At 58.2% G+C, this 25,061-nt stretch overlaps 1 protein-coding gene across 1 annotated transcript in view; it reads left to right on the forward strand.

The window, feature by feature from the left end:
- The window catches only part of KDM4B (lysine demethylase 4B), a 118,671-nt gene that overhangs the window by 34,353 nt on the left and 59,257 nt on the right, over positions 1-25,061 (forward strand). Inside the window, exons 3-6 of the mRNA XM_018050893.1 lie at positions 990-1,155; positions 4,322-4,497; positions 5,325-5,439; positions 9,221-9,414. Coding sequence (XP_017906382.1) covers positions 1,015-1,155; positions 4,322-4,497; positions 5,325-5,439; positions 9,221-9,414 — 626 coding nt within the window. The 5' untranslated portion in view covers positions 990-1,014. The remainder of the gene's footprint in view (positions 1-989; positions 1,156-4,321; positions 4,498-5,324; positions 5,440-9,220; positions 9,415-25,061) is intronic.

The following is a 25,061-nucleotide window of genomic DNA, read 5'->3' on the forward strand; positions in this document are numbered from 1 at the left end:
GAGTGTATTTGGAGAGCTGGTGGCTGTGACTTGGTGAATGGACACCGCCTGCCACTTTCCAGACAGGCAGGAGTCCTGCCCTTCTCACCCCATCCCCCCGCCCCTGCTCACTTTGTGGGAGTGTGAGCTTGGCGAGTTTTCCTTCGAGTTCTGGGTGTGCGTGCACTGGGGTTCCGACTTTGTCCACATCCTGGAGCGAGTCTGGTTTTCTCTTCTTTGGAGAATTTAGTCTGCCAACAGGGACCCTTCCCCTTTGTGTATCCCTCAAGTGTCTCCCTGACTAGAATGGGCCACAGCCTCCCTGCTGGTCCCTGTGACTCTCAAAACAGGATGGGCCTCTCTAGCCTGCAGCCTTGTCACCTGGAGGAGGTCCTCCCACCCCACTGACTCTCCCCCTCTATACCACGTGGTCCAGGCTTGGCTGTAGCCTGGGGTGATGGGGCTCTGCTCTCTGGTTTCGGGTCCTGCCTTGTGCAGCCTATGGGTCACTTGCGTGGGTCTCTGGGGCCTGGGCTCCCTGACAGCAGCTGGCCCAGTGCTGGAGGGACCCAGGCGCTGCTTGCCTGCTTGCCTCCTTGCCCATGGTGGCCCTGCCTGAGGAGGGCTTCCCTGTTCAGGAAACACACACACATATGACCTTACTCCCTTTTCCAGTCTGCCCCATGCCGCTGCCCCTGGATTCCAGCTCCATGATCAATGTCAGTGAATCTGGACATGGCCCTGATATGAAAAGATTTTTATTTCCAGGGCCCCTTGTTTGAAATGGGGGCTCAGGCCTCCAGCATCGCAGCGGCTCTTAGGACGAGTCATCTCTCTTTGTAATTAATTGAAGTCATTTGGTCTTTTGTGTGGGAGCTGAAGCAGCCCTGGCTCCCCTGGGCCCCATTCAGCTGCACAGCCTCTGTCCTTGGGTAGGGTGCTTTGGGCCCTCGTTGGGGCCAGGGGGCCGGCTGGCGATGGTGGTGCTGACGTCCTCTGTCTCCTCACAGGTGTGGCCATCCCCCCGCCGCAGCCATGGGGTCTGAGGATCATGGGGCCCAGAACCCAAGCTGTAAGATCATGACGTTCCGCCCAACCATGGAGGAGTTCAAGGACTTCAACAAATATGTGGCCTACATCGAGTCCCAGGGGGCCCACCGGGCGGGCCTGGCCAAGGTGAGTGACCCCCGGCCCTGTAGCCATTTTCCATGGCTGCTGCCCTGTACCCACCCCACCCCCGCCCCGGGACTTGGGGCCCATTGAGGCACCCATTAATCCGCTCCTTGAGCCCCTTATTTATTAAGGACACCTGTACGTTCTTTCCCCAAGCCCAGCACTGTTTTGGGCACCAGGATCCCTGAGGGCGTGGACACAGGGTGGGACTCAGCGTGTCATGATGGGACCTGCAGCCACCTCACCTCCCTGGGGCTTCGCAGACTTGATGCTGAAGAGGGCTGACTTTCTGCCTTAATATTCCTCCTTAAACACGTTTTTTTGGAGACTGTCATGTACACGGGCAAGTTCAAACATTGTGATGGGGTCCAGGGAGAGCGAGCGCCCCCCTGACCCCAGCCCGCCTGCCTGGAGCAGCAGGGCACCGGTTCCCGCTTCTCTTCCCATGCCTTTCCCACACGGTGTGAGCATGCGCACGTGCCAGAGCTGGCTGCCCACACCCTCCTGTGCAGCGGACAGGTCTCGGAGAGCTCCTTTGTGTGCACGTGAGCCTGTGTATATGTGGTTCTGCCCAGCACGTAATCTGGGAGATTAATCTGGGAGCCTGTTTGGGGTTCTTTGAGTTGCTTCCCATATGCCTGTCATTGCGTCTCACACCCAGTCCTCTGTTAGTGATGCTGGGGGTCGCCCAGCCTTTTCTGCAAAGGCCAGATAGGAAATATTTTCACATTCTTGAGCCGGACTGTCTGTCACCACCTCTCAGCTCTGCAGCTGTGGTTGATTCGCATCCCCACAGGCCTGGCCGTGTGCCCATAAAACCTGATGTATAGACATCAAACAGAAGGTTTCTAGAATTTTCACCCATTCTGAAATAAGTCTTGTCGTTTTTCCCTAACCATTTAAAAATGAAAAAAAAAAAAAAACAAAAAGCATGACGTCAGCTTGCTGGCTGGACAGAAGCAGGTGGTGGGTGGTCCTGGGCTGCAGGCCCTGGGGTCTGTCCCCCAGGCAGTGTCTGCCGTGAGGGGCAGGTGTGCTGGCCTCCCCCATCCTCGGCTGGCTTTGGTGGCCGTGTCACACCCATGCTTTTCATCTCAGCTGCGTGGAGAGCGAGAGGAGCGCCGTGGGCCTGCGGGGCCTCCTCCCTCCGATCTCTCTTCCTGGCACATCCCCTCCCCCTAACCCCCATCGCACAGACTCAGCAGAACATTCTCATCAAGGCCCCTGGCTCTGGAAGCCCCCTGCCTGGTTCTTGTAGGTTCAGAGCCTGTGTTTGGGGCTGAGAGATTGGCTGCTGGCAGTTGTCGGGCCCCTTTCCCCCAGGTGCCCCATCTGTCTGGGGTGGAGGGGGACTCCTGAGGCCTCCCTTTATCTGGCACGTCTTCTGTCCCTGACCTCGTTCCGCGTCTGCTGGGATGCGGCGCCAGTTCTGTTTTTGGATCCCAGTCGTGCTTTCTGCCAGGAATCTTGTTAACATCATGGAATGTTCTGCCGGCAGCACCTGGCGCTCCCCCCAGCCTCTCCTCTCTGTCCTCTGCTGTCACCTCCGGCTCCCACTTCTGGGTGTTTCCAGTATTTTCTGTCGCAGGGCCACTCGGGGTGCAGCCTTGTATGCTGTGACCGAGTCTCGGCACAGACCTCGCCAGCCTGTGTCCTCTGGGCTCTGCATCTCTGTTCTAAGCTCTTCAAGCCGCTGGACCCACTTTTTGCCAGCTTACTTGAATCAAAGGGAAACCATTCAGCCTGGATATTTTTGTGCGTCAGATGTTTTCAGGCACATTTTCTCTCTGCCCTTTGCTTGAAGGTTCCTTTCCACTCCTCTTAAGCGGTGTTTTCTGTGCCGTGTTTGCTATGGGCGGGCAGGCCTCTCTGGAAGGGCAGGGTGGGGGCAGGCGTGGCTGCTGGGAGAACTTCCCCCACTGTCGCTGAGAGATGCTATGAGGAGAGTCACGCCAACGCACACGCTTGCACGCGCACCCGCCCTGCCCCCGTCTTCAGGGACAGCGTGCTGATGCCTCTCCAGGGACAGACGGGTCCGGGGAGGCACCCTGCCACGTCCCTCTTCTCACCCCCCCGCATACTGCGTATCACTTCTTCCCCACGCAGCCCTCAGCCCTGCCAGTCTCCTTGGAGAAGGGGCTGGGTGTCTTCCCGGCCTGAGCGAGCTCTGCAGATGCCAGGTCCCCTTCACTCTAGTCACCCCGGCCGTGACTGCCCTTCTGGGGTCGGGGTGTGTGTGTGGTGTTGGGGTTTCCTTTTCCATCAAAGATTCGTTTGATGACTGCCCCGCAACACCAACAAAAGCTCTGTTGGGCTCAGGGCAGCTGGGTGGGGGTGGGGTGAGCACTCAGTGTGAGTGGGGGGCTGGAGCTCTGGAGGGTGGGGGACTCTGGGTATGTGTGGGACTTTCAGAATGACCAGCCACATTCCTCAGCTGTTCTTGTGCTCTGGGCCACTGCCCAGCTGGGGTCCTTTCCTCAGGCTGCTGGGGAAGGGCCGAGGGATAAGGAGTCAGGAGAGGGAATGGCCTGGGGTCCTAGGGCCGGGATTAAGGGTGGTTGGGGTCCTCAGTGCATCCCTGCCTGGCTCCTCTGAACACCAGGCCCGCCACCTTCAGGCCGGCTTGGGGTTCCGCTGGTTCCCAGGAGCAGAGGATGGCCCCTCCCTTGCATCTCACAGGGTCCCCTTCACGTGCACCCCAGCTGCCCACTGCTCCCGGCTTGGCCATTCGTCCCGTGTCCTGTTCCCTGGGCTGTGTGGTCTCTTCCCAGGAGGTGTCCCGGAAGTGGGGCTCCTAGAATGGGTGTTCACTGCAGCATCCGCCTCTCTGCTCTGGGGCCTCATCCATGGGAGTCCTGAGCTGGGCACGCGGTGGCCAGAGGGTATGAGAGTGGAGCCCCCGGATGCAGCGAGTGCATACTGTGCCAGGCAGCACCCACAGCCCACCCTGCCCACAGCCGCTCACTGTGTGATCACACAGATCCTAGGCAGCTGCGCAGTCTGCCCACTGCCCAAGCTGATGATGCCCAGGTTGGCCTGGCCCTGGGGCTCCCAGGAGCTCGGTGATGTGGATGGGGGTGCCCAGTCCCTTGGTGTCTCTCCATCTGGCACCTGGTCCTGAGCGGCTGAGCCCAGGGAGGGGCCGCTGACCACTCTCCTGGTCTTACAGATCATCCCCCCAAAGGAGTGGAAGCCGCGGCAGACGTACGACGACATCGATGATGTGGTCATCCCAGCGCCCATCCAGCAGGTGGTGACCGGCCAGTCAGGCCTCTTCACACAGTACAACATCCAGAAGAAGGCCATGACGGTCGGCGAGTACCGGCGCCTGGCCAACAGCGAGAAGTACGCGGGCTGGGGCGCTGGGGGGCGCTGGGAGGCGGTGGGGCAGGCAGTGGGGCAGAGCCTGCCTGTGTGCCCTGGGTGGGCCTCAGCACCCGAGGCTCTCAGCCCCCAGGTTCTTGGGGGGCAAAATCCAGCCCCTCACCTGAGCCAGGGCCACGCTGTGCACGCTGTGTGGCCCTCAGCACTGACTGCAGAAGGCTAGCCTTTGAGGGCCCGGCCATGTCCCCCGGCCCTGGAGTGCCTCCCTGCCCCTCCTGGGGTGTCTCAGCTCTGCGGTACTTCCTCAGAGGGAGGCCCCCTGGCAGGGTCTCTCCGAGCTCCTGGTTCAGCAGGGCCCACATGGGCACACACTCCAGCAGCCTGTGGGCGCTCTCCCTTTCTGTGGAGCTCTCAGCCTCCCTGGCTCACTGAACTCGTGGGTGCATTGCTCGCAGTGTGCTTGCTTGTTTGCTTTCAAACAGGCGTCCTGTGAGGCAGGCGTTGTCTGCCCCCACCCCATGGTGCCCGGCCCGTCATTGGTACCGTCTATATCTTCAAGGGGTAGGCAGACAAGAACCGTCAGAGACCAGGTCCCTCCTCCAGCTCCCATGCCCCGGCCTGTGGTCTGATTTGGGGGTCCTGGGCCCTGAGAGCTGGTGAGACAGGACCGCTGGGCACTGTTCCAGGCTGGACTGCCCGCCCATCCACCCACTGCCGCTGATGGTCGTCACACCTCGTCCTCATGCTCCGGGGCTGGGCCCGCACCTGGGTGGCCTGCACTTGAGCAGAGCTCCTCCCCTGGTTCACCCAGCAGGTGCCCTGAGCCCCCATACCCGGTCTGTCCCCAGGTACTGCACGCCCCGGCACCAGGACTTCGACGACCTGGAGCGCAAGTACTGGAAGAACCTGACGTTCGTGTCACCCATCTACGGGGCTGACATCAGCGGCTCCTTGTACGATGATGTAAGTACTGAGGCCACCTGGCGTCTGGATGGACAGTGAGGGCGAAGGGGCGAGTGGGCTCCCCCTGGAAGGTCAGGGCAGGGATGATGCAGGGCGCTCCGCTGGGCTTCTGCTGGGGCTCTACTTACAGGTGGGTGCTGAGCTCAGGATGAGAGAAGGAGGCTGGAGGTCTGACGACTCTTTCCTGCCAGGTCAGAGTGCAGCCCTGCCTGGATGCCATGCTGGGCCGCTGACCTGCAGCCTGACCACAGGCAGTTTTAAAAAGACAACAGCTGCATTCCGTCCCTTGTCCCAGTTGCTGTTTCGTCTCAGTCGTGTCTAGCTCTGGCAACCCCGCAGCCTGCAGCCTGCCAGGGTTCCCAGTCTTGGCCTCCCAGGGCCTCTGTCAGTTCCCATTTGAGTGCTTTTCTGCTCGAGTTTCTATCACCGCATCTTCTTAGAGACCTGGGAGCTGAGTTCCCAGCCAGCCGAGCTGCCCCTGGCTGCATCCCGGCCCGTCCCTGTGCTGCCTTTGGGCCTTGCTGCCCGAGGCCTGTCCAGGGGGTGAGACCAGACCACTCCCCTGCCTGAGGCTTGATGCCAAGGCCTCGGGCAGGGCCGTTGTCCAGCAGAGTGGACCATGTTTTGGGGGGATGGTTTGTAAATATTTATGGGACCTCGAATATTTGGGGGGATGGTTTATAAATATTTATGGGACCTCGGATAACCCTGGGATGGACCTAATGGGGTTCATTTCAGGGTTCCGAAGCCTGGCTCTCTCCTAGGTGTTCTGCACTGGTAGGATCCAGGCCTCTCCACTCCCCCTCTGCCCTCTGCGTGCCCCCCACTCTGTCGCTCTGAAGGTTGTCTGCTGAGAACACTCTTGTCCATTCAGCCCTGCTCCCCTGAGGGCGGCTGTGGGCGCCACCTGGTCTCGGGCTGGGAGGTAAGGGTGGGAATAAAGCCCCTCCTGAGAGAAGGGTCAGGACCTTCCCGGGCGTCCAGGGGGGGAGCATGTTAGAACCAGCGGCTCGTGTTTCCCAAGAAGCATGGGAAACACGTGACCTTGCTTGGGTCCCGAGCTGAGTCGCTGCTGGTGTTTCAGCTTCCCAGAGCCCGTCTGACCTGCAGCGTCTTCCCTCTTCTGCTAGTGGGTTTGCCTCGTGGTACAAGGCGCCAAGGGCGTTAGTTTGTTGCCTGGGAGTCGTGGGTCAGGCTTCTTCAAGTGAGCTCACCCATGTCCCCAGAACCCAGAGAGATACCCTCATCCTGGGTCCAGTACCGAGTTTGCCCCCCACCCCTGCCTCCTCCTTTCTGGGCCTTGGTTTCCCCATCAGTAAAGGGGGGCACCGCGAGTGCAAGGAGCCCTTCACTGGGGGTATCCCAGACCCTGAGCTCGTCCGCTTGGCCTTGACCCCAGAGTCAGGTGACCTGCAAACCCAGCCCTCCTCTGGACCAGCACGCAGCCCCTGGGAGCAGGGCAGTGCCTACTTGGAGGGCACGGCACAGATGCCCTGTCGCATGCGCTGGTGCCTGAGCCTGTGACTGCCCCTGCGCCATGCCCCTGCCCCCAGCACGTCCCTGCCCTGTGCACCTCCCGAGCACCTCGCCCCGTCTCCTGGCCGCGCACCTCTGAACACCGGGATCGGTCACCTTGTTGACGTCGAGTTTTGCAGTTACACTGGTGTGTTTTTGTACCACCAGCCAGCTTGCCCTTGGGCCAGTGCAGAGGTTCCAGTGTCAGGTTGATGGGGGCTAGTGGAGCCGTGTGCCTTGCACTTCCTGGTGCTCCTTGGGGTCCATTCACTGCTCCCCCTGCTTCTCTGCTTACCTCAAGGGCCTCCAGACCCAGGGAAAGGGGCTTCACCTCCAGGCCCCCATTTCCCACATCAGGCCACTGAGGCCCTGAGTTGCCCTCCCTAGAGGCCAGAATCAGGGCTGGGCTCCCCCACCTCTCTCTGGTTTCATTGTGTTCATGCCTTCTCCTGGGAGCAGCTCTGGCAGAGCCCTGTGGTGGGCATCCCCAGGGCTGCGTCTGGTCTCTAAACACAAAGAGGGCTATTTCCCCGGGTGGGACAGAACCCCTGTTCCGTAACTAGCACCCTTCCCTTCGGATGCTTAGTCCCTACAGGAGCTTCCCCAGCTCTGAGTGGGGACGTCTCAGCTTCATGGCTGGAACCTTGCTGCATCCCACTCCGTGTCCAGTCCCAAGCTGGTGTTAAAATCCAGGCCGGCTGGCTGGCGGCCCCAGCTGCCTCTGTTCTGTGCCTCCAGCCAGCTGCCGTCCTGATTGGGCCATGGGTGGGCCTCCGTGTGGGCATGGGGGGGCTGCGGTCAGTGTTCGCCTCCCTGCCCGCCCCAGCAGCCTGGCCCCAGCTGGCCTCTCTGCTGCTCAGTTTATGGATCGTGACTTCTTGCAGGGGAATGTGACCCCAGCAGCCTGATGGGGCAGAAGAATGGAAGTTCGTGTGCTTGAGTACAGGGTGGGTGTGGAGTTGTACGCCTGTTGGTCAGACAACCCGTCATTTTCCACATAGAGTTTTGGAAAGTTAGTGCCAGTTGGGTTGCTTTGTTTATTTGTTGAGTATTTGAGCCATTGCTTTTTAAAACATTATTAAGATATAATTCACATACCGTACAAACCACCCATTTAAAACATGTTTGATACTGTTTAGTTGCTCAGTTGTGTCTGACTCTTTGCGACCCCATGGACCATATAGGCTGCCGGGCTCCTCCGTCCATGGGATTCTCCAGGCAAGAATACTGGAGTGGGTTGCCTTTCCTTCTCCAGGGGATCTTCCTGACCCAGGGATCAAACATGCATCTCATACATTGGCAGGCAGATTCTTTACCACTGAGCCACCTGAAAAACTCTATTTAAAGTGTATAATTCAGTGTTTTTTGGAGTCACATTGTGGATGTGTAGGCCTAACGGCAGGGTGAATGCACAGGGCTTTGGGGAGGTGCCCCCTAACGTCAGGCAGCTTCTACTGGAAGTGACGCCAGGCTTCTCATGCTTATGGTGGGGATCTGATCCTGGCCTTCCCCTGCATCCTGGGCTCCAGCCACAGCTCACCTTGTAGAGACCTACCACCAGCCCTGTGAAGTCAGGGCCTGGAACGTGGATGCGGCATGAGGCAGGGTTGGATCTGGGGTATGAAGGAACACTGCCGTGTGCTCAGCATCTCAGCATCTCCCCGAGGCTTCCCCAGGGACTGGGAGTCAATGGAAGCGTGTTTTATGAGCTCTCATGACAAGACTGGGCTTGTTTGCTTGTGGCATTAGGAATAGATGAACCTGGTTGGCGGGGATCCTCCCGCGTTTGCCTGGCTCTGAGCACCGTCCCCGCCTTGCAGTGGGAAGGTGCAGGAAGGCCTGTCTGGCTCTTGACTGTGAGGTCCCGTTTGATGTGTCCTTCCTCCCTCTGTGTCAGTGAGCTCAAGGCATGTGGATTATTCCTCACTGGCCATGGCCTCTGCAGCGTGGCCTTCACTGCCCGCGATTCCCGCACAACCACGCACAGCTCAGTGCAGGATTGGGGGAAGCTGCATCTGACCATCTGGCCCAGGGTGGGGGCTGTGCACGGCCCAGGGTGGGTTTTAGACACCAGCCTGGGCGAGGCTGTGAGTTGAGCGGGTGTGCGGCCGGTTGCTGCCTCTCGGTCCCTGTGTGGGGGTCATGCTGCTGCAGGGGGGCTCAGAGGGAATGATGTAGGTGTCTCACTGCTGGCGTCTGGGAGCGGGGGTCAGGGGAGCTGGGTACCCAGGGTGGCCAGCGGGCTGACCGTGTGCTCGCCTTGCAGGATGTGGCCCAGTGGAACATCGGGAACCTGCGGACCATACTGGACATGGTGGAGCGTGAGTGCGGCACCATCATCGAGGGTGTTAACACTCCCTACCTGTACTTCGGCATGTGGAAGACCACCTTCGCCTGGCACACGGAGGACATGGACCTGTACAGCATCAACTACCTGCACTTCGGGGAGCCCAAGTCCTGGTGAGGGCAGGCAGGGAGATGCGAGGGGCTCTACAGGTTGGGGGATATGGCTGCAGTGCTGGGTATGGCTCTGCCAGCCCAGGCCCCACTAGACAAGGCCACGCAAGCCCCCCAGAAACAAGCTTCAGATCCCCAGAGCTTGTGGTTTCAGCTGGAGAGCCTCTGAATGTGCCCGTGGCCAGGCTTCCGATAGTACCTCGTGGGGTTATGTGAGGTTGTTGTCTTGGGGCTTGAGGAACCGCGGTTTCAGCCTCCCTGTACCTCCCTCTTGACCTCCAGGTTGGAGTGGGGTTGGTGTTGCCCCTCCTGATTTCTGAGGGGCGGGCTCCACCTGCTGTTTGTAGTGTGGACGGGGGCATGCAGGCCCCTGAAAGGCAGTCTGAGAGCCCCGAGCCCCGCAGGCGGGGCTGGCTGTCCCGTGCGGTGGTCTGGTAGCTCGAGCTGAGCGCTCCCCTGACACGGCTTCTGCTGGTGGGATGGCGAGCAGCTGTCAGTGCTCCTGTGTCTCCAGCAGAGACTCCTGAGCTGGGGCCGCTGGGGCCCCCTGCCTCTCCCCAGCCGTTAGGAGGTTGGTTCTGTTGTCACAGTAGTTATTGCAGCTCAGAAGGGGACGGGAGCTGGGGAGCAGAGGGAGACACTCAGGAGCTCAGCTGGAGAGCTGTGCTTGCCTCTGTCGGGGGGCAGCAGGGTCCCAGGTGGGCCCTGGCCCAGGTGCCCTGCCTTATCCCAGCAGAGAGCTGAGCTCTGAGAGGAAGGTTACCCTCCGCCCCTAAGTCATGGGGACATCCTGGGCCATTTGCTGAGGGGCGGAGAACAGGCCCTCTGGGCAGAGGGCCCAGAAGCCAGGCTCCCCTGTTGGCTGCTCGCTTGCGACCACCTCTCCTTGCCTCTGCTGTGGACAGGGCGAAGCCCCCGCCCACCCCAGTCTGGCCATGGTTCCCGCTTAGTCGGGCAGGGGAAGCTGGGGATGTGTGGTTTCCCAGGGCTGCTGTGACAAAGGATTACAGGTCTGGTGGCTTTACCTCCCCGCACATTCATTCTCTGAGAGTCCTGGAGCCAGGAGGCTGACCTGGACCTCATGGGGTTTAATCCAGGCACAGGCAGGGCTGGTCCCTCCGGAGGCTCCAGGGAGCACCAGCTCCTGACTTTTCCAGCTTCTAGAGGCACCACATCCCTGGCTTATGGCCCCTCCCTGGATCCTCACAGCCAGAAGCTCAGCATCTCCTGTCTCTCTCTGCCTCTGATCCCTCCTCCCTCTTACAAGGACGCTGTGATGACACTGGGGCCCTAGGGATGCAGGCTCGTCCCCATCTCAGGGGCCTAGGGATGCAGGCGCGTCCCCATCTCAGGGGCCTCTGCTTAACGCCTCCTGCAGAATCCCCCCTGCCGTGAGAGGTGACAGGCCGTCAGATCGCAGGACTGGGCCACGGCGGTCTGTGGGGCCGTCTCTCTGCTGGCCGCGGGCGCTCTGGTCTGGCAGCTGTGCAGCATCGTGGGTTGCTGGGCTCTGTTGCCCTCCCACAGGCTTCCTGTCTTCACCCTGTGCCTCTTCTTGTGTGCCTTTCTGTGGCTTCCCATGAGCCCACGGTCATCAAAACCTCTAGGCCCTGGGGATATTCGTCTTTGGGAGAGATTTGGAGAGAAGTTGGTGGGGTTGGTGATGGTGGCCTGAGTCTCGCGCCTGTGGTGTGGCCCTCTGCACAGAGCAGAGGGGCTTCCTGGTCTGGGTGCTGCCCAGAGCTGCCCCCAAGGCCCCCGACAGCACAGCTCCCCGCACAGCAACACTGGGCTGGGACTGCCTGGTGGGAGGGGCCCGTGTTCTGCCCAGGCCAACATCTAGGGGGTGAGGAGGGTTCTGGCGCTGTTTCCCGCAGGCAGGGTGCTCCCCATGGGCCTGGTGGGCAGAGTGCGGACAGATACCCAGGCTGGGGCTGCATGTGTGCATGTGAATGTGTGTCTGTGTATATGTGAATACATTTGTATGTGAGTATTTGTGTGTGTATTTGTGTTTGTGTGTATACAAATGAGTGTGTTACTGTATATGAGTATATATATGAGTGTGTATATATGAGTGTGTGTATATGAGTGTATGTGTGTATATGCTTGTCAGGTATCTATATATGTAGTGTAAATGTGTGTGAGTATGTGTGTATCAGGTACCTGTGTGTGTGTGTGTGTTGTGTGTGTGTATATTGTGTGTGTGCTGCTGGGCCTAGCTCCCTGGCCTGGTCGGTGGAGGAAGAACAGCCACCAGGGTCTCTTGAGTGGCTGTGTCCAGTCCTTTTAATTAAATGAAATTAAAAGACGCTTGCTCCTTGGAAGAAAAGTTATGACCAACCTAGACAGCTTATTAAAAACCAGAGACATTACTTTGCCACAAAGGTCCATCTACTCAAAGCTATGGTTTTTTCCAGCAGTCATGTATGGATGTGAGAGTTGGACTGTAAAGAAAGCTGAGTGCCGAATAATTAATGCTTTTGAACTGTGGGGTTGGAAGGTCCCTTGGATTGCAAGGAAATCCAACCAGTCCATCCTAAAGGAAATCAGTCCTAAATATTCATTGAAAGGACTGATGCTGAAGCTGAAGCTCCAATACTTTGGCCACCTAACGCAAAGAAATGACTCATTGGAAAAGACCCTGATTCTGGGAAAGATTGAAGGCAGGAGGAGAAGGGTTTGACAGAGGATGAGGTGGTTGGATGGCATCACCGACTCGATGGACATGAGTTTGAGTGAGCTCTGGGAGTCGGCGATGGACAGGGAGGCCTGGCGTGCTGTAGTCCATGTGGTCGCAAAGAGTCAGACATTACTGAGCAACTGAACTGAACTGTTCGGTCCTGCCCCGACACTGCTCCCCAATGACCACTAGATGGCACTCTCACCCTTCTCTCCTGGCCATGGCTCCAGGCACAGTGGTGGAAATCTCCCACGTTCTTTCTAGACTCTTTGCCTGGTAGGGGCAGCGATCTGTCGCCCCCACGGCCCCCTGGGAACAATGGCAGGAGGAGAGTCTGCCTCCTGGCAGTGGACCGCTCAGCTCTGCTCAGCCCTGGGTTTGGTTGGCATCTCTCATCAGGGGGTTCTAAGAGGAGAAAACCCACCTCTTCTTTATAAAAAAGAAAGAAGAAAAAGCAAGCCGCCACTGCTAGGTCCTGGCATGTGCTCGGAATGGGAGGTGGAGCTTTCAGACACAGGCCTGCCTGGAGATGGGGTGACCCCTGGAGACTGGGGCCCTGTGTGTTCTCTGGGACATGAGGCTGGGGAGGAGCAGGGAGGGCCCCCCGCAAGAAGAGTGCGCAGGCACACTGGGGTCCAGGGCGGTTGGAAAGCAGTGGGACTGGGTTCTAGGGAGGTCCTGCGAAAGGGGACGCTGGGGACGTGAGGGCCAGCAGCCCTGGGTGACGGGGCGGGGCGGTGTCTGGCTCTGCACACTCCCTGTCCCCCAGGACGGCCCCCAGCACCTTGCGCCCTGTGCTGCACCCCTGGTTTGCTTGGGGTGGCCCCTGCTGTTCCCCCCGCCACCTGCCCCCTCCAGCCCGATTCCTGAGTGCTAAGAAGCAGCCAGAGGGGTGTGCTGACCACAGCGCTGGTTCCCTGAAGGAAGAACATTCTGGAAGGCACTGGACCTGAATCTTGGCTTCTGGTTCAGAGGGGGTGGGAGTGCACGTGGGGTCCCTCATGCTGCAGTGTGGCCAGTTTAGCTGGACAGGGTGGGGACCCCAGATGCTGGCACGGCACCTCATGCTCGTCCTTCAGTGGTCACGTGCAGGCTGTGTGTGATGCAGGTGTCAGTCTTTCCCTGCCAGACATGGACCCCATGGAGTCAGGGCCTTCGGTGCCCCCTGCGTCCCCATCCCCAGCAGCCTTACATGGGAGGGGGAGGGCTCTGATTACCAGGAGAGCTGGGAGCACCATGGGCATGGAGATTCATGGCGTGTGGAGGCCACATTCCCTCCTGGGCCAACGCAGACATCACCCTGAGGGCAGGGTGGCAGGGGCTGCCAAGGTGTTCTCTTGTCCCTGGGCTGGGGATTCAGGAGCCACCCAGGATCCTGGGAGGGTGGTGCCCTGCTCCCCACCCTTCCCCTGGGCCCTGAGTGTTCCCCAGTGGATCGCGCGCCCACATCTGTCTCCCTGATCACACCACGCTCTTGTGTCTGCAGGAGCTCAATTGCAACTATTTCAGTGTTATGGTGGCAGCACTCTTCTTTAAGTGTTGACTTACTCAGGTTGTCTTCCTGAGCGTTTCTGAGCCTGTTGTTACTTTGGCAGTGTGACTTGAGTGTCAGCGTGATGCGAACAGCCTGGTGTCGATAAAGTCGTGGAATTTACTCTGCGAGGCCGGCACTGTGCCACACTCAGGCAGCAAGGCTAAGATACCTGCAGATCTGAGGCTCCAGATCCCTTAAGAGACAAGATTTAAAATAGACCTGGCCTTCCCGCAGCCTGGACCTCGGGCAGTGAGGCCACGAGGTCGTGGGTGGCGGGAGGCGGCCATTGCAGTTCTGTGTGATTCGGGGACCCCTCCTGTTCGGCTGGACCTGGGTGCAGGTGGTGCTGGGTCAGCGTCCCAGGGTCCGTGTGTCTGCCCGGGCTCCCTGGGCAGCATGCTGCCAGAAACCACAGATGAGTGTCTGGCACACCTGCCTATGCTTGCTGCCTGGACTTAGGGCTGTATATCCACACGTAGTGGGTGGGGGACTGGGCGGCGGGACCAGCTGTGTTCCCTGTGGGGATTGTCCTGGCCGTGACTTTGGACTCTGCGGTTGGTTTCCCCCGGCTTCCCCAGCTGCTTGTGGTTGCTGGGGCATCAGGCTCGCCCGAGTCAGGGCACGGAGGAGAGGCTCTTAGGTGCTCAGTCCTGGGGTGTAACGGGCGGATTGCCGCAGGCAGTCGGTGGAAGGGGGTGCAGGCGGGAGAGCCTGGGAGTGGAGAGCCTGGCCCTCTCCCTGACCTTTAAGGAGCCTGAGCGCTGCTCTAGGCGTGGTGAGAATTTCTCCTTTTGACTGCTTGGCACCTGCAGTTTTTCTTTGGCATCTTTGCTCAGGGGAGTTCTGTAGGAGAGGGATCAGGCAGGCTTTCTTTTGCTGCTGGGAAAAGTAACGCCAAGCAGGCAATCGGCTGAGTCTGCACTTGGTACTCTGGAGGTGTGCGTGTGTGTGTGTGAGTGTGCATGTGTGTGCATGCATGGGCATGAGTGTGCGCGTGTGTGCACAGGCACATTTGAAGGTGTGTGCTCCCTGCCTTGGGGCCCAGGGAGGAGGCCAACTGGTGTTCCCTGCCCTTTGGCTGCAGCTTGGGGAAAAGGCTGTGAGTTAGGCTCAAGTCTGTTGCTATTTGGGGGCGGGGGCTGCTGGGCTGCTCCCCTCCCCCTTGATGAGTGCCCTGCTGGCCCCTGGGGACCCCCTTGCAGGCCCAGCCCAGGCAGCAGCTGCCCAGTGCCCAGCTGTGCCTACTGTCCCAGGGGACCAGTTCCTCCTCACCCCCCACCCCCCACCCCCCTCCTCCCTCCTTGGCCACAGGCTGCAGGCTCCCACTCCGCCTGCAGGTGGCGCTGCTTTACCACAGTGCTGAGCCCACTGTGAGGGCCTTGGCTTTGTTGTCCCCGGTGGCAGAACTGGGAATTCTGATGCTGGATGGAGCCAAGCAAAGAGACCCCATGCGGCCCCCTGAAGGCACAGGATGCTGGCACAGGGCTGGGAGAAGCGGTTTAACAGGCGCCCAGGAGGGCTGAGCCCCTGGGGCATATGGGAAGCACAGCTGTGTTACTCGCCTTCACTCCGGGACCTCTTCTCCTCCCCGCATAAAGCCCTAGGCCCCTTCTTGTCCGGACCACGCTGTCTTCCCTGATGCCACCAACCCCACCTTTCTGCTTGTCAGGGTTGTGTCAGAACTCTAAAACCAAAAGCTGGCCTTGGCATTCGGAAATTAACTCCTGGAGTTGGAGAGACCTCCCAGTCTCAAACCAGGGCATCGAGTGTCATCAGGCTGCGAGGGTAGGATGGCATCGCTACTTATGCTGGCGGGTGAGACAGCCAGCAACTTCAGAGGGTTTTGTGTTTCGCGGCTCAGCATGGTTTGAATCATAGACCAGCCTAGTTATCGGGCTGCTTCTCGCCAGCCTCGCTTGCACTGACCCCGTGGAAGCCTGGTGCTGCCCCTGCAGAGCTGGACAGTTTTGTCAGTTGACAACCCATGCTGCGGGCACCTCGGGTGGATTGGGCACCCGGGGGATCCCAGGGCACCCCTGGGGGCCTGCGCCCGCCTACTGCCCGCTTGGCAGTGGGATCCAGTCCGGAGGCTGCTTCCTGGGATCTCGCAGTGCTGGGGGTACAGGCACAGTTGGTGTTCATTCGGGGATGCAAAGCGGTTTCACATCACACTAGGCAGAGCTAGGTCAGCCTTCTGCGGAGGAGGATCTCACCATATGCTCTACTCCACAGCCAGTGAGGCTGAGGGGGTGATCCGCTGAGGTTCCTGGTGGTCTGATGCCTCGTGGTGAGCCTGGACAGCCAGGCGGCACTCCGGCCCAATTGGCTTCTTGGTGAGCAGGGCTGGGAGGGCTCGTGATGCAGGGTGCCCTGCACAGGTGGTTTGCGATCCACTGAGAGACCGTTTTCCTTGTTCTTTCCGTGTTTGCCATGAGCTTGTCTGTTTACCCCCTGTCTTGGTGGCCTACTCCCTCCTTCTCTCTTTTTACAAGAGTTTGTTTTTTAGAACTGTTTCAGATTTGCAGGAAACTGAGAAGCTAGCGCAGAGTCCTGTGCACCCACCACCCAGCTCCTCCTCAGTTCAGACGTGGCTGGAGCATTTGTTGCAGCTAATGAACCTTACGGAGAGATTCTTGCTGACTGGGGTCCTGCTTCATCCAGCTTGCCTCGTGTCTCCCTGGAGTCCTCTTCTGTCCCAGGCCCCCCGTGATGCTCAGACATTCTGTCTCCTCAGGACCCTCTGGGCTGTGACAGTCCTCAGACTTTCCTTGCTCTTTTTTATTTTTTAGAAATTTATTTTAAGGACGTATGTACAACAAAGGGATTTAGTTGTATGTTTGTATATACACGTACACACATGATTTTCATGTTCCTTTCCACTGTGGCTTACCGTAAGGTCTTGGGTATAGCTCCGTGTGCTCTACAGCGGGGCCTTGTTGTCTGTCCATCCTGTTTGCGTCCGCTCATCCCAAACTCCCACTCGACCCGTCTCCCCTTGGCAACCGTAAGTCTGTTCTCTCTCTGTGCGTCTGTTTATTTTTCATAGATAATTTCGTTTTCTCATATTTTAGATTTTATTCAAGTGCCATCATATGGTATTTGCCCTTCTGTTTGATTTACTCCATGTAGTACGATCCTCTGTAGGGCCGTCCATGTTGCCGCAAATGGCATTATTTCATTCTTTTTACTGGCTGAGTAATATCCCATTGAATATATAAACCACATCTTCTTTACCCACTCATCTGTGAATGGACAGTTAGGTTGTTTGCGTGTCCTGGCTATTGTAAATAGTGCTGCAGTGATCACTGGGGTGCATGTATCATTTCGAATTATAGTTTTCTTTGGATATGTATGCCCAGGAGTGGGGTTGCTGGGTCATGTGGTAACTCATTTGTAGTTTTTTTGGGGAACCCTTATGCTGTTCTTCACAGTGGCTGAACATTCCACCAACAGTGGGGAAGGATTCCCAGACTTTCCTTGTTGTTGATCCCTTATGATTTTGAGGAGGACTGGGGTCAGAGATTTCATAGAGCTTCCCTCCGTGGGAGTTTGTCTGATGTTTCCTCACGGTGACACTGGGGCACAGGGTGTGGGGAGAGGACACAGGTGAGGGGCCGAATCATCCTTTTTCTTGGGGTGCCTGTCCTCAGCATGACTCCTGCCTGTTGGTGTTGACCTGGATCCCCGGGCTGAGGTCGTGCTGGTCAGGTGCCTCCACTGTAGAGTCACGCCACCCCGTTCCCATATGGCCTCCCTTTGGAATATGCTTTTTTTTCCCTTCAGTGCCTCAAATTTCAGAAAAGAAAAGAGGATAGTGAGCAGAACAGCCTAGTGTCTGATGCCCAGACTGGACAGTTGTGGCCGATCAGGCGCCCTTCTGTTGGGCGTCTTCCATCTCTGTCTTCCGCCTCTCTCGCGCTGGGCGGTCTCTGCTCCCCGCTGCTCCATAGCTGATCCCACAGATGGACATCTCATGGCGCCCAGGAGCAGGCCTGCTGGGGCCTTAGTTCAGGGCCTGAGGCAGAGTCGAGTGGTGGCGGGCCAGGCCCCTACCTGGGGCTCTGGAGAAGGTCCACTTGGCACTGGGGGTCCTCTCACACTTGGACCTTCTGACTTAGGGTGGGCCCAGCGCCTCTCCAGGGCTCAGCTGATTAGGTCAGGCCCACCCAGGGTCACCTCCCTATTTGAGGATCTGCTGATTTGGGGCCTCAGTTGTAACAGCCAAGTCCCCTCCAGGAGCACTGAGAAGGGTGTTGGAATGACCGAGCGCAGGGGCACCCGAGAACGGTGCCTGTCATGCTGCGCTCCCTTCTCGGTGGATGTTTTTATTGTGAGACTTAACACAGAACAGAAATCATATGGAATGCGTACTTGTCCAAGGGAAGATAATTACATGCAGTTTATCAGATGGCTCCCCGTCACCTCTGTGTAAGCCCCCAGGAAGGACGATGTTGGAAAAGGAACTGCCTCATTCCCTGTCCCTGGCCCGCAGAGCTGAGATCACCCTCCCGATTCTGGTGGTCTTCCGGTCACTGCTTCTCTGGGCTGTTTTCCACGTGTGTCTGAGTCCCTGGGGGGCACGGCTGCGTGCTGGCCGGGATTGAAACCCCAAATCCTGGGCTGATTTGTCTTACGTCTCTGCTCTGGGTCTGTGAAGGTGTGCCCTGCCACGCGTGGTGGTGCTACCCATCTTCACGGCTGCGGCGTTTCCTGTCACGTGGCCGCGCCTCCATCTGTGTGTCTGTCCCCTTGTGGGTGGACATTTGGGTTGTTACTTCCAGTTTGGGGCCTGGCCACACTGTGTATTACCTTTTACCTGCTGCTCGTGAAGAAGTCAGTCACTGTACGTGACAACGTGACATGACAAGAAATAGCAGCAGCAGTAGCCACGTTGCCTTGCCCGCAGCTCCTTCACAGACAGGACCAGATTGCTGAGACCGTGGCTGGGGAGTGGGGGGCTGGGGCCGGGCCCAGGCTGTGGGGTGAGCCCACGTTCCTAACCACTGCTCTGCCCTGCCCCTTGAAGCATCGTCCTGCAAACCAGGCAGGTGCTCCCATGGGGACAGGCTGTGTCCCAGTTGGCAGAGGGGGCTCGAACTCCGAGGTGTGGGGGAGAGTGGATCCTTTTCTTACAGAGTCCCCCAGACATCTCTGAATCAGGCCTGCTGAGCTGAAGTCAAAGCCTGTGGATCCTTGTGAGAGATGGAGAGGCTGCGGGGCTCTGGGACCTAGGCCAGCAGAGGCTCTGCCACCTTAAACACATGGCTTCTGAGGTCACCCTGGGCAGAGACATTCCTGTGGGGCAGAGGGAGGTGTGTTCCTGGAACTGTGATGGGCGGGCTAGGGAGTCAGTACCTGGCTCCTGCCCATGTCTCCTTGGCCAGTGCTGGGTCATGGGGCCACAACTTCCAGCACTGGAGCCGGGAGCCATGGTCTGACCGCGTGTTGGGAGTGCAGGGAGGGAAAAGGGCAGGTGAGCCATAGCTTTGCCGCCTGTGGGTGCTGGATGAGGTGGTTTTGAGGTTATAGAGGAGATGGGTCAGCTCAGGCCCTGACAAGGTGCTCACTCTGGGCTGAGCGTGAACCACACCAGGGCAGATGCCATCTGTCAGGGCAGGAGCTTGTGTGTGTAGCCCCGCTGTCCCCCATGCCCAGCCCCAGTGGGGCATAGAGGACCAGGCAGGAGGCAGGCAGCAGCTGGGACCACTGAGATGGATGGAGGCAGGGAGGCTGCTGGGCTGAGGCTTGTGGGAGGAGAGGCCACTGGGAAGCCCATGGAAGGGCCCTGATGGAGGGTGGGCAGGCAGACCAGGAGCAGAGAGATGGGAGGGCCCTGAGTAGGGAGTTACCCCACGATTCCAGAAAGAGCCCTCCGGCCTGGGGGACGCTAGCAGTGGAAGGGAGGCCGTGGGGGTTGGTCTGGCAGGTTGGGGTTAGCCCTTGCTGCCTGGGCAGGCCGGCCTGCCTCTGTGGGCACAGCCATCTCCTGTCTGTTACTCATGGCTGCAGGCGTGGCTGGCCCGTCGCACAGCCTGCGCGCTTGGTCTGGCAGGAGCAGATGGTCCTTCATTTTGGAGTCTTTTGTTCAGAGTGGGCGCTTTGGGGTTGGAACGGCCAAGGCTGTGCTGGCTCAGGCTGTTTGAGTGATCGTTATGCTTTTGCTTTAGGGTAGCAGGGGCCAACCCCCCCACCCAGAACTCCAGGCTGGGGCACCAGGCTAGTCGCTCTAAGAAACCGTTGGTTCTAGAGAAATGTCGTCGCTGGGCATCTGTCCATCCTGAGATGCCCCCACCAGCAGTGTTTGGATTAGAGGTTGGTTCAAACCTCCATGGTCTTGGCCCCAGAAGTCACTCACCCTCCCACCCATCCTGTAGATCCGGCTCTGTGTGCTGGGTCTCGTTTCCATGGCAAACTTCTCTGCTGTTGGCCGCTTTCAGCTCCCTGGAAGGGAGATCCCTGCGAATCTGAGCTGAGGGCGTCTTCGTTAGCTTTGCTTCAGAACCTGGCTGAGGACGAGTTTCCCCTCACGTGGGCACAGCAGCAGGAGGTGGAAGCAGGGCTGCGCGACCGGCAGGCTCACGTGGCTGGCGGGAGACGAGCTGAAGGTGCTCTCTCTGCGGCTCCTCTTGGCCTGTGTGCTCTAACTCTCCCGAAGCACCAGGGTCCCCGCACGTGAATAGGCTGGAGCCACTTCGAGGCCGCCCTGGCTCTCGCAGCTCGAGGACAGACCTGGACCCCTGGGCACCCTCTCCAGCTCCGCCAGCTCCCCCCACACCCTGGCCTGGCCTGTGATGTCCAAGTCCTGCCCTGCAGATGCTCCTGCGCTCTGTGGACCTCCCTCTGTTCTTTCCTGTTCATACCTTCCTGTGTGTTTCTGCAGAAATAAATCGAGGAGGGAGGGTTGTGCCCCACTGGAGCAGAGGCCATGGGCCTCAGCATGCTGGCAGGCTGCCTCCTGGTTTTATAATCTGCAGTTGAGGCCAGTTCAAGGGGGAGATGGCGGTGGCTTTTCCGGTGGGATTGGATGCTCACTGGCACTGTGTCCCCACAAATTGACCCCCCGTCACTGGCAGCACGAGGCCCTCTTTCCACTCTGACCTGAGGCTGTACTGATCGGCTCGCCTTTAAAACCTTACCTGAGAAGGGCCCCCACAGCTTCAAAAGCAACGTTGAAACCCAGCTCACATGTGACTTGGCATTTTTTGGTCCTGTTGTATAACAAAAATAATTCAAGGACCTGAAATAGACTAGGGCTGGAGATCAGATGCCTCCAATTCAGCGTTTAGTTGCCTTTAACACTTGCCTTGTAAAGCCTGCTCCTTAATAAAAGTGGTGACTGGCTCTTGTGAACTGGGCCCTGGGGCTGGGGGTCACTGAGGTGCTGACCCACCCCCAGGTTCCCTGGTTGCTCACGGGGCGAGTGTGCAGGCCTGGGCGGCCCCTCCGCCTGCAGAGCGTCCCCCGGGCTGGCGTCCCCACCTGAGGCTCCGCATTTTCTCAGAGCAGATGCTCCCAGGACTCTGTTTATCTCATGCTCGTCTCAATGAAAATGTCACTATTTGAAATCACTGACACTGCTGGCGTGAGACACCAGATTCCATCGTCTATTGTCCCGTTAAACGATCCATTAAAGATAAAACCGCCCGCAGCTCAGTGAGGTTCTATCCTGGGGACAATCCTCCTAGGTCCTTGGCTGATCCTATCTCCCCAGCAAGTGTCTGTATCTGTCACATAAAGGGCCCCAGTTCCGGGACAGATGAGGGGGGCGGCCTCCTCGTGCAGGCTGCACCTCGGAGCCTGAGATGGGAGCTCCTGATAGAAGCAGGGCCGCCGTCCTTTCCTTCGCTGTCAGGCAGTTTCAGTCACTCTCAGGGAGCCATGCCGCCCGGCCTACGGCTCTGCACAGTGGTGCTCCAGGAGGGGAGGGGGGGGTCCCTCGGTGGGGACCCCCACCCTACCCACCCCCCAACCTGGGCTGGAGTCTGACCTGGAGGTGTACTTCCCTGCTCTTCTGAGTGTTTAGAAAGGGCTCAGTCCCCGCTCCCCATGCCAGCAGGAGCTCTCCCACCTGCCCAGGCGGATGGGGTTGGTGGCAGCTCTTCGGCCCTGCCCTCCCAGGAAGGCAGGGGAGCCCGGGCATCCCGGTGTTCCCAGGGCTGTCCGTCTGCCCAGCCTTCGGACCCGCTCCCTCGTGTTTCAGGGGTGAGCGAGCCTGTCTGCCTCTCTCGCGTCTCTCATTTCTCCTGCCTGGTGCCGGGCGGTCGCTTGTCCCCCTTTAGCCCTCCTGTCAGTGTGACTGCTAGTAACGTGCCTTTCACGTTTGAACCATCACAATGAGGCCGCCCGCTTGTACCTGGCAGACTAGCCTGCCTGTATGCGCTCTGGAGTCACTGTTGTGATCACATCCGTTACTGCCTCCTTCACTGAAGGACAAGGTTGGGGGCATGGGGGCGTTCTGTGGTACAGGCTCGCCTTGTTTTATTGTGCTTCGTAGATGCTTCGACTTTTTTACAGATTGAAGGTTTGTGGTAACCGTATGTTGTCCAGTGATGGTTAGCACTTTAGAGTAAGAGAGCATTTTAAAATTGAGGTATGTGCAGTATTTTTTTAGATATAATGCTCTTACTGTACACTTAATAGACTACAGTAAGGGTACGGTTTAAATGTACCTTTTCTTATGCACTGGGAAACCAAAACCTCACACGGCTCAGTTTATCACGGTGGCCTGGAACTAAGGGCGCCAGATCTCTGAGCTCTGCCTGTGCGCGTCTTGCCCTGGCCTGCTCCGGGCGGGCCTCGCTGAGGGCTTGCCAGTCTCCTGCGCCAGACTGGGGATTCTGTGAGGGGCGGGGGCCTGCCCAGGTTTCTGTTTGCCCTCGTTTGCAGTCAAGAATTCCTGCTTCTGGACCCTAGACAAAGGAGAGGGTTTACCTTAGTGGTTTTTATAGTCTTCTGAGAAAGTACAGACGAAGCCTGGCTATCTGTGTACTGATTTTTTTTTTTTTTAATTCTGCACCCTCACTTAACTGTTTAGTTCTTTTTTTAAAACGTTTTATTTAATTTTTAATTTTTTTTCTTTGCTTTTTGGCTGTGCTGGGTCTTCTTTCTTACTGCAAGGAGGCTTTCTCTAGTTGCGGCGGGCCGGGGCTACTCTTCATCGTGGTACACAGGCTTCTCGTTGCAGTGGCTTCTCTTGTAGAGCACAGACTCGAGGGCGCTCGGCTTCAGTAGTTGTGGCTTCAGGGCTTAGTTGCTCCACACCACGTGGGGTCTTCCCAGAGCAGGGATCGAACCTGTGTCCCCTGCATTAACAGGTGGATTCTTCACCACTGACCCACCAGGGAAGTCCCTGGACTATTCCGTTCTTAATTTCCCAGCTCGCTCTCTTAGAAGGTCGTATTACTTTATGTGAGAAGTGTGTCTCCTCCCTGTTGACCATTATTCCCCTTATATCTTTTTGTCGGCTTCTCCCCTGGCCAGCATCTTCATTACAGTACTGTGGACCGCTTTGCCCCGACTTTCTGGGGTGCCTCTCCTGCCTCACCCCGGTGAAGTGTGACCGTGGGAAGGTCCCTTCCAGTTCTAGATAGCTAAGAATTTTTTGTGCTGGATGTTTGGAAGTTTATATAAATGAAAGTCATCTGAAGTTCAGGGATGGGTCGGTAGAGCAAGTCTCTGTGGCTCATCTCCGTGTGGCTCATCTCTGTGGTAATCACATTCGGGGTAACTGTGTTTCTCTGGCCACTTGGCTCTGCACTGCTGAGGAGTGGAACGTGGCTGCTCTGGCCGGGCTCATCTCTAACCAGCGTGGAGATGGTGCCTGGGTAGCTGGGAGTGTGAGGGGAACCCTGCTCTGTGACCAGGGTCTTCTGTTTGGCCCACCCAGACCACAGGGCAGTGAGCTGAGACTGTCCAACTGACGGTGTGGCTGGAGAGGGCACGGGCCATGATGGGCTTTGTGCTTGAGGATCACAGTAAACACAGCTCTTCTGTCGGGCCAGCACGTGGGGCTCTGGGGCCGCTGGCGTTGGGAGCTGCCCGGGTCTCCCAGGGCGCGTGCGGGTGGCTGGCTCGTGCCTCGAGCAGGCGTGGTCTCGGCACTTCCCTGGACTCTGCCTTCTTGTTTCTGTTCCTGTCATTACAGCCTGTTAGACGGCGAGGGGCCTGTCTGCCCCGACCTTGTGCAGACTCTGTGAAATTAACTTCCTCGCCCTCCGACTCGCATCGGCCTGAACTGACATTTCCAAAGGGCTCCTGGCTGGACCCCTGCTCTTGGCTCACGTTCCTTGGCAGAGAGGAAGGGGGAAGCTGAGCCTCATGCTGGGGGGAGCTGTCAGGCCAGTGATGGAAGAAATCCTGAGCACTTGTGTCACCAGCGAAGTCACACGCATCTCCGGGAACAGATACCATCCGTGTCATGGTGCTTCCACCCTGGCTCTAAGCAGGATGGTCCTGCAGGCCTGGGCAGAGGCCGGGTGCCTCGGGAATGGGCAACAGGGTGTGAGAGGCAAGCCCCCTCAAGTCTCGTTACCCTGGCAGCTGGCAGGAGCATGTGGGAATTACCTTGTTGCCATGGCAATGTGCCCTGCTCACAGGGAACTCGATCCCCTCTTGCCGGGCCCTGCAGTCCAGGGTGGGCAGCCAGCTGAGCCAGTGGGCCCTGTGGGGGTACACTCTCTCCCACTGGAGTGGGTGTTCCTTGTCCTGAGAATTTGTCCCATGACCTCAGGTTTTCCTGCTGGTCTGAGAGGCAGTACCCACCTGTCGTTGTCTGTCCATGGCCCGGAAGAGGAGGGGCAGAGGCCAGCCCCCTACTTGCCTTATCTTCTGAGGTCTCATGTGGCTGTCCCAGGGCAGTGGCACATGACTCCCTGGACCTTTGGGGGTCAGTTGGACACACAGGTGCTGTGGTGCACACCTGCCAGTGTAGCCGTCCCTCCAGGGAGGTGATCCCAGGCGCCCACTCCCGGGCCAGAGGGCACTAGGTGCCGGGAGTCCACACCCAGAGAGGCCCGGGTACCCTTGTGGCCTGAAGCCACTTGTTCCGTCGGCAGAAGTGATGGCCCTTGAGCAGGTCCCTACTCCCCACGACGGCCTGTGTTCCTCTTCCTGACACACTCATTTAATTTTTAACTCACAAGGCGTTTGCTTATTTATTTTCATTGTTCTTGATAATAATTCTAAGCCATTAGAGGGGAAAATTATATTCAAAAATGCTGTTTCACACTTTATTTGTTTGATGATTTAGAGCGATAGAAAATAGCACATTTGCTGGCTTTTATAGTCTGATAATTATTCACATCCATCAAGCCATTCCAGGGGAATAAACAAAACACCAAGAAAATGACACTATTAATAGCATCCTTTGCTGCGGACGGGAAGACTCTCCGGCCCGCTGTCTCTGCAGGAATGCAGGCGGCCCATCCCCGGCCCAAG

This window comes from Capra hircus, chromosome 7 (assembly GCF_001704415.2).
Source record: "Capra hircus breed San Clemente chromosome 7, ASM170441v1, whole genome shotgun sequence".
NCBI classification, from domain to species: domain Eukaryota; kingdom Metazoa; phylum Chordata; class Mammalia; order Artiodactyla; family Bovidae; genus Capra; species Capra hircus.